Source organism: Stegodyphus dumicola, chromosome 9 (genome assembly GCF_044657685.1).
Source record: "Stegodyphus dumicola isolate Sdum_Otavi_A_Nest chromosome 9, ASM4465768v1".
NCBI classification, from domain to species: Eukaryota; Metazoa; Arthropoda; class Arachnida; order Araneae; family Eresidae; genus Stegodyphus; species Stegodyphus dumicola.
The window spans coordinates 70300101-70314737 of record NC_140776.1 but is presented as its reverse complement, the minus strand read 5'-3'; the positions used below and the strand labels follow the sequence as shown (position 1 = coordinate 70314737).

The 14637-nt window shown below is 31.4% G+C and overlaps 1 protein-coding gene across 2 annotated transcripts in view; it reads left to right on the top strand.

The window, feature by feature from the left end:
* Positions 1 to 14637, top strand: part of LOC118184409 (alpha-tocopherol transfer protein-like) — a 71565-nt gene that overhangs the window by 29851 nt on the left and 27077 nt on the right. For both annotated transcript variants that reach the window (XM_085823574.1, XM_085823575.1), the window contains exons 2-4: positions 461 to 697; positions 9512 to 9754; positions 13991 to 14184. In XM_085823574.1, coding sequence (XP_085679700.1) covers positions 481 to 697; positions 9512 to 9754; positions 13991 to 14184 — 654 coding nt within the window. In that variant the 5' untranslated portion in view covers positions 461 to 480. The remainder of the gene's footprint in view (positions 1 to 460; positions 698 to 9511; positions 9755 to 13990; positions 14185 to 14637) is intronic.

Genomic DNA, 14637 nt, shown 5'->3' with positions numbered 1-14637 from the left:
AATTCAGTTTAAATTAGCAGACACCTTTTCACACAAATCACAAATCATTTTAATTACAATTTATAATATCTAAAACAGCGGTTATTTCGTATGACCGCCAGGCTTTCTAATTTTAAATAAATAGCTGCTTTTGGCAACTTTTTTGTTTCATGTTAGGATAACTGAAACGGTATGTTATTGCCCCGTTAATTTCTTTATTGATATTGAGGAAAGTTGTTATATTACATTACATTTAAATCATGACGTCATGTATACGTATCAACCTGAAGTGTCAAAAGTTTTATTTTCTGGTTTGTCAACAAAAAATGATTTACGAATTGGTTGTCGCGTGGAAGGAATGAACTGATTTCATTCATATTGAAATGTTTTTATGCATTTTCTTTTCAAGTGTACACAGAACCTATAAGTTTTACTTTGGCAGCAGCCCGCTAGTAAATTTTAATATATGAACATTTTTCAGGCACGATATTGTGAGCAAATATGATGTCCTCATCTTCAAAAATGATAGAAAAGTTGAAGCAAGGTATTCAAGGCCTGGAAAAAGTCTCCGAAGTAAAAAAAGAGGGAACCCACGAAATTTTGCCATACTTGATGCATGACCTCACACCAGCTCTGATAGAAGAAGCTAGGACCAAACTCAAAGAAACAGATGAAATAAGACCAAAAGCACTAGAAGAATTACGAGAGCTGTTGAAAAGTAAGCTTATTATTCAATAATTATGAATGCTTAATGCTTCTGGATCATATCTAAACTAAAACCAAATTAATTTTTTTCTAAAATATACTTTTATTTAAACCTCATTAAATAATTAATGGAATAAAAGGAGAAAAATAATTTATCGTATAATTAAATGCACAGGCTCCCAAAACGGTTGTTACCCCCCAGGGGGATTTGCAGTCATCCATGGGACGGTAGCGGATCCAGAGGCAAATGGGGCATTAATACCGTCAAAAGAGGCGGCCGTGGCATACCTACATATTTAGAAAATTAATGTAATAAAATACTTCGAAAACTCAACGGTTTTTGTAAATAAACATTTTATTTAGCTACTTAAATTTTTATCTTATCGTTATTGCATGCATAAGCATTAAAAATTTAATTAGTATTAGGTCTAGGTATACTATAATTATTTCGATTTATTATTGTCGGAGACAAGCCTTTACAAGATGGTAAGCAAAGACGCGATTCAAGCAATCAAGTATGTTTTCATAAAAATATGGGAGTTTGTAATAGCTTGTTTACGGAGCAAATGGCACTGGCAATCACAAACAAGCAAAGAAGTGTTTCAACAGTAATCCATATTCGTGAGTGAAATGTGATAGATGTCATTATAGCCATTAATTTTGTAACCCTTTATAAATCTGTTGAAATGTTAATTTATTTAAACCGTAGCTAAAGTTTTCTTTCAAAATGTCTGAATTTATGAAGAAAAGTCGCCAGTGCAGTAGTAAGTATTTGAAATATGGGTTTAAGAACTTCTAAAATAAGCATTACCTATGTTTTAATTTGCCAAAAATGTTTTTCAGATGAAGCCAGGGAACTTTCTAGGTTACCAGAGCATTTTAATAAAATGCATGCTGATAAAAGGACAAAGATTTATCCTATTTTCAAGAACTGAAAAGAAATATCTGAAACAGCAAACTGTATCAAAACTTTGTCCGTCTTGACACGAGACACCCTTGATACATTTTCAAGTATAATGAAATATACTTTTGACAACGTAATCCCATTATTAGATTTCATTAGGCTCATGCGCTTTTATTATTCATGATATAAGATTATAGATGGATTTTGTAAACATAATTATTTAATTCCTTATTATTATTAAGCTATGTAATAAATTAATTTTCTCTTTTTAGTTCATTAATTGTTTTATGTGTTTTAACTAAAAGCTTATTTTATAAAACTTTTTTAATTTTTTAATTTTCATCTTTTAGACTCTTTGATACGTTATCAATAAAATTAATCAATTGAAAGTCAAGTTTCAACAAGGAATAATCTCTCTTTCACTTCTAAAAATTCTGTAATGACAAATCGTGGAAACAATTCCGGCGATTTTGTGAAAGAAATTAGAAGTAATGTTGGAAATCTCATGTAAACTTCGCTTAAAAGATATTTTCTAGCTCTACCTGATGGTGCAAGAAGTCAGATTATGGGAGTTTTAGTTTGGTCATGAAATGAAGATATATACGAAAAATCATTGCAATATTAAATTTTAAAATATCTAAATCAAATTTTGAAAATCTCGCTTCGCGACATTGTATGATCATCCCCAATGAATGCGTGTGCAAAATTTGTGCTTCATAGCTTAAACAGAAATTATTAAAAAGAAAATCAAAAGGCAAAGTTTTAGTCATAGCAACAACACAAATGAACTAAACTAAAGCTCGTAATAAACACAGCATTTTTTCAGTGGACAGTTCTTTTGATTAATTTGAATTTTTCTTATGGGGTAAGATTTTCCTGTCTTTCTTTCCCTAACTAAGAATATACTAACAGCACGTTCTGTGGAATCTGAAAGCATATAATACTACATAAGCTGCGAAAGTTTTACACCTATTCGTTTTCATGCAGTTATATCTATTAATTTTGTTTCTTTGTACGTAAGTCAGATATCGAAATTAATTTTCAACCTTTTCCTGCCAATCCAATTTTCTTGAAATTTTTCACATGTACAGCAATTGATAGTGCAGAGGAACTTTTTCAAATTTCTATATCGATTATTTCAGTGCTGAATTTTTCTCACACATTCTTGTTTAACGCTCAAATTAATGACCTTAAAAGTTTGGTCAGAGTTACTGAAATTTTGATTCAATTCAAGCAATTTATCTTCAATTATTTTAGTCAACTTCTAAAAAAATAATGCAAGAGTTTATGAGAAAAGGTAAAGCAAACTTCGTAAACTAGAGAAGAAAAGAAGCTTCCCCAAAAGAAATTTTCGCAGCAGTTTAAGTGTGTACATCGAAAAAGAACTAAAGGAATTCTGATATAAGCTTTAATTGCACATAAGTTATATTGCTAAAATCTCATATTTATGGCATTCTTATCTGGGATGCTATATATATACATATTCAAAACAAATTTGTTAATCTACAGTCTGAACGATCAGATCGCATTATTTTCCCGTTTGCAAATAACGGAGTTTCCGTTATGAAATTTCATGTTTGTTAAAGTACTATGCAACAATCGTCAAAACATTTTGCGTGATAACATCCTCATATAGTGGCACTATCATGAGTCATTATTGTTTTTTAAGCACAAGTAATTACGGTACTCTTTAAGGAAAAGTGGATTTGAGAGGTTATTGACGTAACATTCATCTCTTGAAGAGATTAGTTTGATTCTCAGTTTCCTGATGTATAATAATTTACGTTATTTTTACATAAGAAATCTGAAATTGATTCAAATTATGCCTCATGCGATTAGTAGTGAAAGAAATCTAAACAATCTAAATTCGTTGGCAATGAATAATATTGTAACACATAGTATTTCACTGGTATGGATTAAAATACACAGATGCTCTCAAATGATATTATATTTACAGTAAGGAATGCTGATACTCTGAATTCCTGACTATTCATATGCAGATTTTTATTCCTTTTGTTGATTGCCTGTGTAATTCGCCTTCTTCCTATCAAAAACGAAAGAAAAACAAAATTGTTTCACCTTTCTAAGGTGATAAAATTGTGAGTTTTTGAAAGAAATTTAGTATTTTTGATAAAGTCTTAATGCTAAACTCCAGAATAAAATAATTTTAAAAAACTTAACGCAAATTTACTGCTAAAAATTTGATCCTTGATATCTTAAAGGAAGAAGGCTCTTAAACATAAGCATATTATTCACTAGCAAAGTTACTTCTGGTATTTAAGATCTTTAGTTTCGCAGAATTCTGAAGAAATGCTATGGCGCACAGTTTGCAATACATCAGGTAGCACCTGTTGAAGGAAGGTGTGATACTTCTGTACATCTAGGCGGTCTGGTAAAATACGGTTCAGTCAAATGATCGTGGGTAATCGCCCACTTCACGAAGAACCTTCGCTGGTGGCTTTTCGAACGTGTAGCATGCGGATTTACTGTGAGTCACACACGATTGCTGTATATATTAAATATGCCCTTTGCCCTTAAACAAGTAAAATGCTGCAAACTTTCTTTTCGCCATCGACAGAACAGCTGGTCCACTGGATTAGGTGCTTTCAGCCTGTTGGATCTCGTCGATGGAAAAAAAAAAGCTTTAGAAAAAACTGTGGATGTAATATGTTCTATTGCAGAAACCATCATGCAAATTTTACACGTTGTAGAAATTCCGTTCGATTTAAGTCTTGGATCCGCTGGAAATGGTAAGGGTGTAACTTTTCTTCACGCAAAACAAGTGTATATGGTTGACACCATGGTCACGAGCTTTGTTCGCGTGTTTTGTTCAGATTATTCGTTCATTGCCTCAGAGATTGTATTTATCGTTCTCGCGCTCCTTGGTGAGTCTGTCTCATGACTTTGGCTGCAGAACGAATCTGTCTCCAGGATTAGACAACATGGACCTTGTAAGCGATAGATTAACCCAGTGGGCGGGGCGTGCGTCACCCACATGTCCGCAAGAAAGATCAGGGACGATCTGGTTTACTTTAACACTGAAACCTATGTCGTTTGTATCACATAATTGTTTTTAATTATTAAATGTAATACGTAGTATAAGTGATGAGGTTATGAAAGCCACAGATTTTTCAAATAAGATTTAATACATCTTTTTAAAGCAATTTTTACTGCATTTTGCGCATTCTTTTCAAGCGTAATTCTTGTATAAACATCTTTACTTTGGTAAAACAGTAAAAACTCTAAATACAAAATTTATGAATTTGCTTTTGAGTACAAATGAAGTAAAATTAAATGAGAATGGTGCTTTAAAACAAGCTTTAAGCTTTAAAACATGAAGCTTTAAAACAAATAAAGCAAAATTAAACAAGATCAGATATATTTTAAAAAAAATTTACGAGAATTTTTAGGCAGTGGTTTTTAAAATTATTATAACATTACAAAACGATCATTTATTTGATCATATGATCATTAATTATTGACATCATAAGATGATTATTTATTTTATTAATTCATAAAATTCGGAGCATAAACTTTTCTCAGTGTAATGAAAATAAATAAATAAATAAATAAAATCTGGAAGCACTCAGATTTTACGTTACGCTCGAAGGGACGTTTTTTAACGCTTTGTGTGTTGCTTCTATTTATTCAATATCATGTTCTTCGCACGCAAATCACACAAAATTCAATTCAACAGCAATATCACACAATATTTGAAAACAGCATATCTTTAAAATTTCCGCGCTGGAGATAAAAATGTTATTTTCTGTATAGTGTTGACATCATTGCTCGCTTTGAACTCGTTGAGTTTCTTAATCAAAAAGTCGTCAAAGTTTTACAAAATATGAAATGGGTTAAAACAAATTCGAAATTCGGCTGTTCGGGTAGAGCATTACGTTCAAAATTTAATGGCTCTAGCGTCATTTTTTCACAGTGCGAGAAACATACATGTATTCATGCAGATTATTCATTATTAAATTTCTTTAAATATAATACAAGGTGATAATATTTGGTGGCATCAATTTGCAAATTGAAACCGACGTTTATAATGAAACAGCGCAAAATGCCGTTTCGAAACTAATAGCCTTTCTGGGCTACCGCCCCTTTGGACTAATAAATTAAATTCACAGTAAATAAAAAAATCTTATGCAGAACTAGAATTAAATTTAAAAAATAATTGCTATAAAATGTTAGCACAATCAATTATTACAGTTTACAATTTTGACATTAGAATTAAATGTATAAAAATTATTAAGGTGTTAAAAGTGTTTATCACTATAATGTATTTTGAAATATAATTGAAATAAAACTCCTTTATAAAAATATGCTATAATATTCACCTATAATATTAAAAAAGTAGCACAGCTTAGAATTTTTAGCAAAAACTTTCAAAAATTCATTTTTAGGTATTTTTTACTTATTTACGCCAATAAAAAATGATAAGAGAAAATTCTTTGTTTGAAATTTTCTATTAGTTCAGATTTAAAATATTATTTTCTAAAAGAAGTAGTTACAAATTTCTTTACAACACAGGTAAAGCTAAAAAAATAGCCAGGCCTGAAAGCATGCAACAGCTTTATAATTATTTGGAACGTTAATTATGCTTGATAAATATGCTAAATTTTTAAAAATCAATCTCAGTTTCAAAAATAAAAATATCTAAAAATTCTAATTTGTAAAATGAGGCGCTACAACCAACTTTTTCTTGACAATTATATACACTGCAATAGCCAATCATTGTAAGTTTCTACAAGTCGTCCCTTCTCCTCCGGATGTAGTCAAGGTGACAGCCGGGAATGCGTCAGAAGAGGGAGAAAAGCCATTATTTGGGTTGGTCTATTTCTTATAAAGTCTATGCTGCACAAGCGTTTACGTATTCTCCGGTCAAGCAACACCAACTCCTATTAAAGTCTTACTGCTTCTACGGTATTGCCATTTCTGTCCAGTGCATAAGGTGCATAGAGGTCTTCTCTGCACTCGGGCATTGCTGCATCTTCAGCGACGAATACCAGTTGAAGGACGAGTTCTACAAAAAGTGATGGCTCTATCCGATCCATAGAAAATGGCCTATTCTATCTGCCATTTGCTTTCCGATCTCACACTGTATGAGGAAAGTTGTTTGTTTTGGAAAATTCTATCATAAATAAAGCTATAACCATTAGGTTTGCTACACTCTGCAGACTATAGTTATAATTTGCATGATGTAAAGTAACTTGGAAATACTTGTCCTAATCCTCGAACGCCATCCGCATGTTTAAGTTGGTAACTTAGTAAGTTATTGCTGCTGGCAGTGCTTGGCTATCAAAACGTGATATAACATATTCATCTTTTAATTGCGACTTGTGTTATAAAAATTTAATTGATAACAAATTAAAATCGAGTGCTTCTCATCAAGCTTTACAACAACAACCAGAGTGCCTTTATGTTAAAGTTACGATTTGATTGCTACAATATCGTAGCTCCAGTGTACAATATACACGAGATAGGGAACAGATAGCTAACTTTTTTATTTGCCTACCGAGCACAGTTAATCTTTCGACAATTTTGTCACACTTACAGCAAGCAACTTCCACACGGAACAAACTCCAATATCCTCCCATCCAAAGACTGACTTCCTATTTTTAAACTCGTATTAACCCCTTGTGTTAAAGTAGCTTGATATTCAATTTGCATAATCTTCTAAGCTGAGAAAGTACCGGGACGAGCCAAGTAACATAGACTATAAATTAACTTAAAACTAAATATTAATAAAACTTAAAAGCATAATTCTCCCACAGTAAAGCAATAAGCTGAATTCGAATGCGGGTTTATAAATAATGAATTCGTATATGGGTTCATGTCTGACGCCCTCATAGCTTTGGGCGCGGTCAGTTTCAATATTTATAAAATACCAAAATTAATATAAAACATTTTTCTAAAAGAAAATTGAAAATATTTGTAAGTATTATTTTTATTATATTAATCAAAGCTGAAACTATATATTTATGCTGGCTGTAGAATTCGTATTTTATTTCACACAAGATCTATTTTTTTTTCATCATCAGTGTCTTCTTGTTATCCGTGAATGTTCTTGCATTAGGATGGATAAAGAGGAACTTTGTGGACCAGAAAATTTACAAGAAGTTTAGACTTCTTTTAAGATTTGATTTATAGTTTCGTTTAACTAACTATTATGAAACACCATATATTAATTCCATCAAAAACACAATTTAGAGCTTTATCTTTAATCACTGCTCTTATGGGTAGTCCGTGCAGGGTTTCCTGGCAGCAACGAGCAAGATATATTTAAAAATATTCTAGAACGTTCTTTATGAACGTTTATGAATTTCTGCACTCCTATGTTAAAAAATTCTCGATAAATGCTTGCAGAGTAATTCATTAGGAATAAAAATATATAACCTCAAAGTATCATCAACCGGAAAGTACATACTTGCTCCAGCATTCTTACAACTCCTGGGAACATTGGTAAAATGGATTTTGTGGATCTGCCATAGATTTACCATCGCGTCGTTTTGGATAACTGCAATTATCTAGAAACGTGGACAACTTTGTTGAAAGTGAAAAGTTAATGCAGTGGGTGAGAAATCTGACTACTAAGGTGGTTGTCAAGCAACGGTGGTGTGTTTTTGATTACAGTAATCCCAGCTTCCTAGCTGAAACTCTCAAAAGATGCTTTAACTTAAGATGCTCAAAAGATTTTTATGGTGCGTAGCGAATTACGATGGTGCGTATAATGGCACATTTTACGTTTCTTTTACTCAGAATTCGCTAATGTCCTCTGACAGCCAAATTCAGTTATTTCAAATTTCTTTCACGTTCATGACAATTCCACGAACGTATTGAACAGAGCAGTAATAATTCTACTGGTACTCTCGATATCATTTTTATTTTGTCTTAGAGGCCCACCAGCGGCCGAGCGGTAAAGTCGCTGAACACTGGTAGTTCGGTCCGAGGTTCGAATCCCGCGAACGGGCTGGCTGCATGGGTGTTTTCGTGGTTTTCCCCATGTGTAACGTGTATACGAGCCAGTTTCCCTTAGAAAGTCCTCCACGAAAGGCATCCCTCCCCTTAGGCAGATAGCCCTAGTGTGCTTTGCCGTAATTAAAATACACATACACATATTTTGTCTTAGAAACTCAGCTACTGTAACAAATTCCGTCACGTTCAAAACCAACTATAAACAACAAAGCTGACAGTTTTGTATTTTGTTAATATTATATTTATCTGCTCCACATTATGGTCTATTACTTTAAATTAGGCCCTTCGAGGTCATAGCTCTCCTCCCCTTAGTTACGATAATAGCGTGTGTTATCATCACCTGATAGAGAGAATTAAGAGATTTTAGAAAATTATACTATCTGACCTTTTCTTCTGCAGTTGTCGTCTTCATTATTATAAGTGATGGTTTGGGGGAAGAAATTACCTTGAAATGTCTAAAGTAATTATAGTAATGTACGTATTGCCGGCAAGTTACAAAAAACAGGCAGACGCCATGAAAAAAATCTCTTCTGAATGCATTTTAAATCAGTTTTATAATTCGTTTGGGGGAAAAGATTCCTTTATTCTGTCCTTACGAACAGATGTCACTCAAAAACATCGTTAAATTGCATTCGATGGTGGTCAAAATGGATATTTTCGTTGGAATATGATACTCGGAATTCTTCGTGATTACAATAGTTCCTTTACTATCTTTTAAGAGGAAGTACTTTATTTTATATTTCCTAAAGGAAGGAAAAAAATATTAAAACATATAAATAAATTAAGTACAAACGTAAATGTAATTGGCTTAAAAATAATAAACTTTCTTATTTTAGATTTTAAACGAATCTAAGACAAATAATAAGTGACAGTTTCTTGAGCTTCAGGTGAAAAGAAAACTCGATAATATCTGTTAATGATATAATATTTCCCCCTCTATTTCAGATGAAAAGAACTTGATTACACCGGTAGATGATCTGTTTCTTCTGTCATTTCTTCGTGCTCGAAAGTTTAACGTGAAAAAAGCTTTCAAACTGATACAAAATTACTGGTCTTTTCGGAACGAGTACAGCCATATCTACGATACAGTAGAAACGCAACCGGTACTGGATATGCTATACCGGAATTGTTTAGGTTTCCTTCCTTACAGAGATAGGCAAGGTTGCGTCGTAGTGATCTGCAAAATAGGTGAGTTCATAAGAGAAAAATAAAAATAAATAAATAAAAATAATTATTACCCTTTTTGATCAAATTTTTGTTTTCCATTTTATGAAATACGTTTCAACAGTTTTATTATGGATACTACTAAGATTTCTGAAATTTGCTATAATGTGCCAGAGAAATGCCTGAAAAATAAGTAAATATTGCAAGGAATTTTTTTTCTTCCTATGCGCCTTCATGGTGTACCTGGATGCATCCACGTTTGGCTATCATCAAGAGGTAAGTAGTTCGAATCTTGACGAGGCCACTGTTCATCTCTTCGGTTTCCTGGTTCTAAAAATTCAAAATCGGTCTACATGTGGCGCTTGAACTAAAATATGGTGGATAACAATTCCTCACGATCTAAATTCGGAGAATGCGTCGGTCCACTTCCCCCCCAAATCGCACTTTAAAATGAAAACAAATATAGGGTATTTTCTCTCTCTTTATAGTGTGCATCATGGTGTAACTGGAAATCACGTCTAGCTAGCATTTAGAATCTTTGGCGTTCGCATCCTGGGAAGAGCAGAGCTGATTTTTCATATTCCTTGTTTTAAAAACCTAATCGCTCTACAAGAGGTACCTGTACTACAATGGGGTATGCGACCTGGATTTGGCAATAGGTTTTCCATCTTCCGTGTTGCCTTTTAAGTAGAGAAAAACTTTTTCTCCTTCCTTACCTTAATTGCAAGCTTGTCTGATTAACATCGAGAAGTTTGGAGTTCGAATCCCAGCGAATCCTTCTAAAAGTTTACAAAATTTCGTAAACTTCTTAATATTATGCGATTTGGAACTGCAAAAATTTCCAATTTCGTTTTGCAAAGTTTGAAATTTGCAAAAACAAAATTCTTTTAACAGTTAAAAAGTTTTAAGAACTATGATGATACCTTTCTCCATCCTATTACAGACTGCTTTTACAATTTGCTCATATACATGCACGAAAAATTTAATTTCCTATTTAAATGTTTTGTTCTTAATGATGTCTGAGACTCTCAATTTAAAATACATTAAATCAGTGGTCTCAAAATCATATTGCCCACTGGCCGCATGGACGATTTGAAAACAGCTGATGGTTCAAATGTTTTGAACAAAATTTTAAAAATTTATCAAGAAAATTAAAAATATTTAAAATAAATTACAAATTTTTTAAAGTATTTTTCAAAGCATGCGTAAACAATCATTATAATATTTCAAAGGAAAGAAATTTAGGCTTACATAAATATATTTTCTATCTGAAATCTAAAATTTTGTACCTTTAAGACTTTTTTTTTTGGTTACGTTTTGTAATATAACTATACTGACGGCTAAATATTAAATTTTTAGACTTCATTTATTTAAAATAGTTCTAACATGTTTAATTTATCATTAAAAACTTATTTAAATTTAAACTGATGAAAATTATGAAATTTTCTTAATTATGATTAAAAACTTATTTAAAGAGATGGAAATTATGAAATTTTCTTAACATGCCAGAGAAAATTTCCCATGTAGGGTAAAACTTTCGAATAAATAATAACAACTCAATCTCTTTCTCTTTTTTATTAATATTTTTTGTCTCATAAATAAAAATGCACATGCTTGTTTGTAAATAATTATAAACTTCTTTAATTTCTTAATACAGCTTGACCCTTAATGGTATTTCAATTTTCATAAAATTTTTAGCCTTGGAGAGAAGTCAGAAATTACCTTCATCGTGAATAGCAGATACGCATCGGTCAATCGGTTTCTTTACTCATTAATTTTTAACTGTGAAATAACGGTGTTCACGTTTAAATGTATACCAAAACAAAGTTTTTAATCTTTGTGCAAAGATTTTGAACTGAACTTGATTATTTTTTAACAAGTTTGGATATAATTTAATAAAATCTATATCTTCATATCTTTGAATAATATTTATATCACACTGTAAATTAGTTACCTCCATTTGTCGATTTTCCGATGCGTTGTTTGTTCACTTTAGCTTTCAATGGTTATGAAAACAATGTAAACTCTGATTAAAATCTTGAAATCTTTGCAAGAATATATTGGCGAAACATAATGATTGAAATGTATTCGCGGGCAGAATAAAATTGCTTTGGTGACCACATGCGGTCCTCAGGTCGCCATGTGAGACTACGGTATTAAATAATAATATTTCACTTTTTGAAATTTGATCCTGCTAAACTATTAAAAGTATGAATCGTTTATGTCAAAAATCAGCTTTTCTGATCATCAAACTGGATTTTTGTAATGGCCAGAAAAATTTGATTTCATGTTAAATTAGTTTTAAAGAAATAACATACTTAACCACTTGATAACATTCGGTTAACGATCTAATATTTAATTAACGAAGAACCCAATCAAACTAACTTTTCAAAGATAAATTTTCTAATTTTGGTTTTAAAGTTAAAAGGAACATTGCTGATTCCAAAAAATTTACAATAATACATTTAGGTTTAAAATACCAAACTTAAGCAAATTAAGGTAAAATTTGTAAAATAACAAAAACAAACACCTTTTTTAAAGAGAAGTTTTAAAATCTTCATTTTAAATAATTTTGTCTAATAAGTATCATGGAAAGACAAACTAAAAACAAAAAGCAACATAGTAGTACTAATTTAATATGATTATGATGCAAAGAAGTCAAAAAATTAAGAAAGTGTAACTGATAGAGAAATTTATTTGTTTTTAAAAGTTTTTTTTTTCAATACTAGTTTTCCCGTATTAACTAGATTTTTCAAAACTCCATTCAACAAACAAACTTGAAATTTTATTCATAACGTTTCTTACCTAAATATGTTAAGTCAGCTTATATCAATTTATACTGGGGAGAAATAAATTATTGAATCACTGATTTTGTTTAAAAATGGCCTCCATTTCTTAAGTTTTTCAAATTTTCTCATGTTCAAAAAATGTTCTTAACTTTTATCATGTAGGTGTTAGAATAAAATAGGTTTACTTTTATTTGTGTATATGATTATAAATATCAGGGTAAATTAAAAGTGTTCCTATGAAGCAAAAAATTATATATCTGAAATCCATCATATCACCTCCCCTTAAACACTTTTCAAACATAACTTCAAATGTATCCAGTATTGAAAGCAAAGAATCTATTTTTGGCAGGATTGCCGTCAGATAAATAATTATGAATTTTTTACAAAAAGAAAGATGTAAGAAAGGTGATGATATTTCATAACAAAAATAAAAGAATATGGAAAAAAAAAGAAATGAATTTTTATTATGAAATGGAATGTCTGGATGAGATTAAAAACTGTTATTCAGAATTTTATGAATAAATACGGACTTTAATCACTGATTCTTTATGGAAAAGAAACTGCACCTGTGGCCGAGGAAGAACATTAAATACTGACATGAATCCCAGTGAACAGGCCTTACCTGAGCATTTTTGCAATCCTTTACATTTGTAATGTGATCCCGAGTAATTCTTGTCTAGGGAAGCCTCCCTGAAGGCATCACTCATATTAGACAGGGTCACCTTAGGCCCTTAAAAGCTTTGATATAATCGTTTGCGCATTAATTTTTTTAATGTGATAAAAGCATACTTACAGTTTGAAAAATGAAACTGGAATCCAAGCTTTAAAATATATTTTCTGCACGCTTTTTTAATGTTTATTGAAAATCTTCTTGGTGCTATTGTAGGACAAGAAGAGATTCTGTAAACACAACAACACACCATTCTCCGGAGGCAGGCTAAACAAACGTTTTCTTTATCTAACATCAAGCAATCACACAGCTCGAGTTAAAAATGCAGAGGAATGTTATTGCAATGAAACTATTAGCAATATGGAATAAATTTGGATAGGATTTATTAAATTATCGCAAAACATACTGCTCTCTGCCTAATGAGAGAGATCTCATCTTGAAGGCCTTTTTAAAGGGAAATTGATTCGTATTCGCATTACACATGAGAACAGAATTTGCTAAAATATTTGTTATTTAGAAACTTTCCAATGAAATCTATCTGCTATTCATAACCTATTACTTCTTAGTGCTTAAAGATATATTATTCCATATTAATATGTATGTAATACAGTTCATTAACTTGAGTAATAAGGCGGACCATGGCTGAAAAATGCTGCTGCTGAAATAAGTAAGCTACTAAAAAAATCAAAATAAATCACACAGCATTTATTTTCCTTTCCCAAGCTTCATGCTCGTAATTTATTTGATTATAAAAATTAAAAACTATTAGCTGAATTAATATATGGGCTTTTTACTCCATAGGCATGTGGGATCCTAGTGTGGACACTTACGAAGTGTTATTTCGTGCAGCGACTGCAATTCTAATCCATTCCATGCAGCTTCCCGCAACGCAAGTTGCTGGGTATCGTGTGATTTTTGATACCAGAGGTTTATCATGGAAGCAGCTAAAAATGTGTACGCCTTCTAACATAATACTCTTAATACGTTCTACCCAAGTAAGTAGAATCAGTTTTATATTAGTTTAGAGTTGACATTTTAGTTGTAAATATAAATTAATTGTTATTTATAAATGAAGACGTACAATATCTCGAATGTTATATAAAAATGGGAAAATGCATTTTATGTGAAATAAATAAAATGATATATACGCATCATTAAATTTTTCAAATATGAAAATATTTTGTGTGTCTATTTATGATTCAGGATAGCATTTCAAAAGAATATTGAATGTTAAAGAGTGGCTTTGAAATTAAATTGAAAAATATTTTAAATAAATACGTACGTACTTCTTTTTTTCTATTATTTAATTACTGTTTCACAAACTGGGTCTCACTTGGGGATCGGAATCACTCGATGTAACTTGTGTTTCCGGATTACAAACTGTAACAAACAGTTTTTGTTACAGTTATTTGTTCTCCCAGAACAAATAAGGGCAAAAACTGGTATGG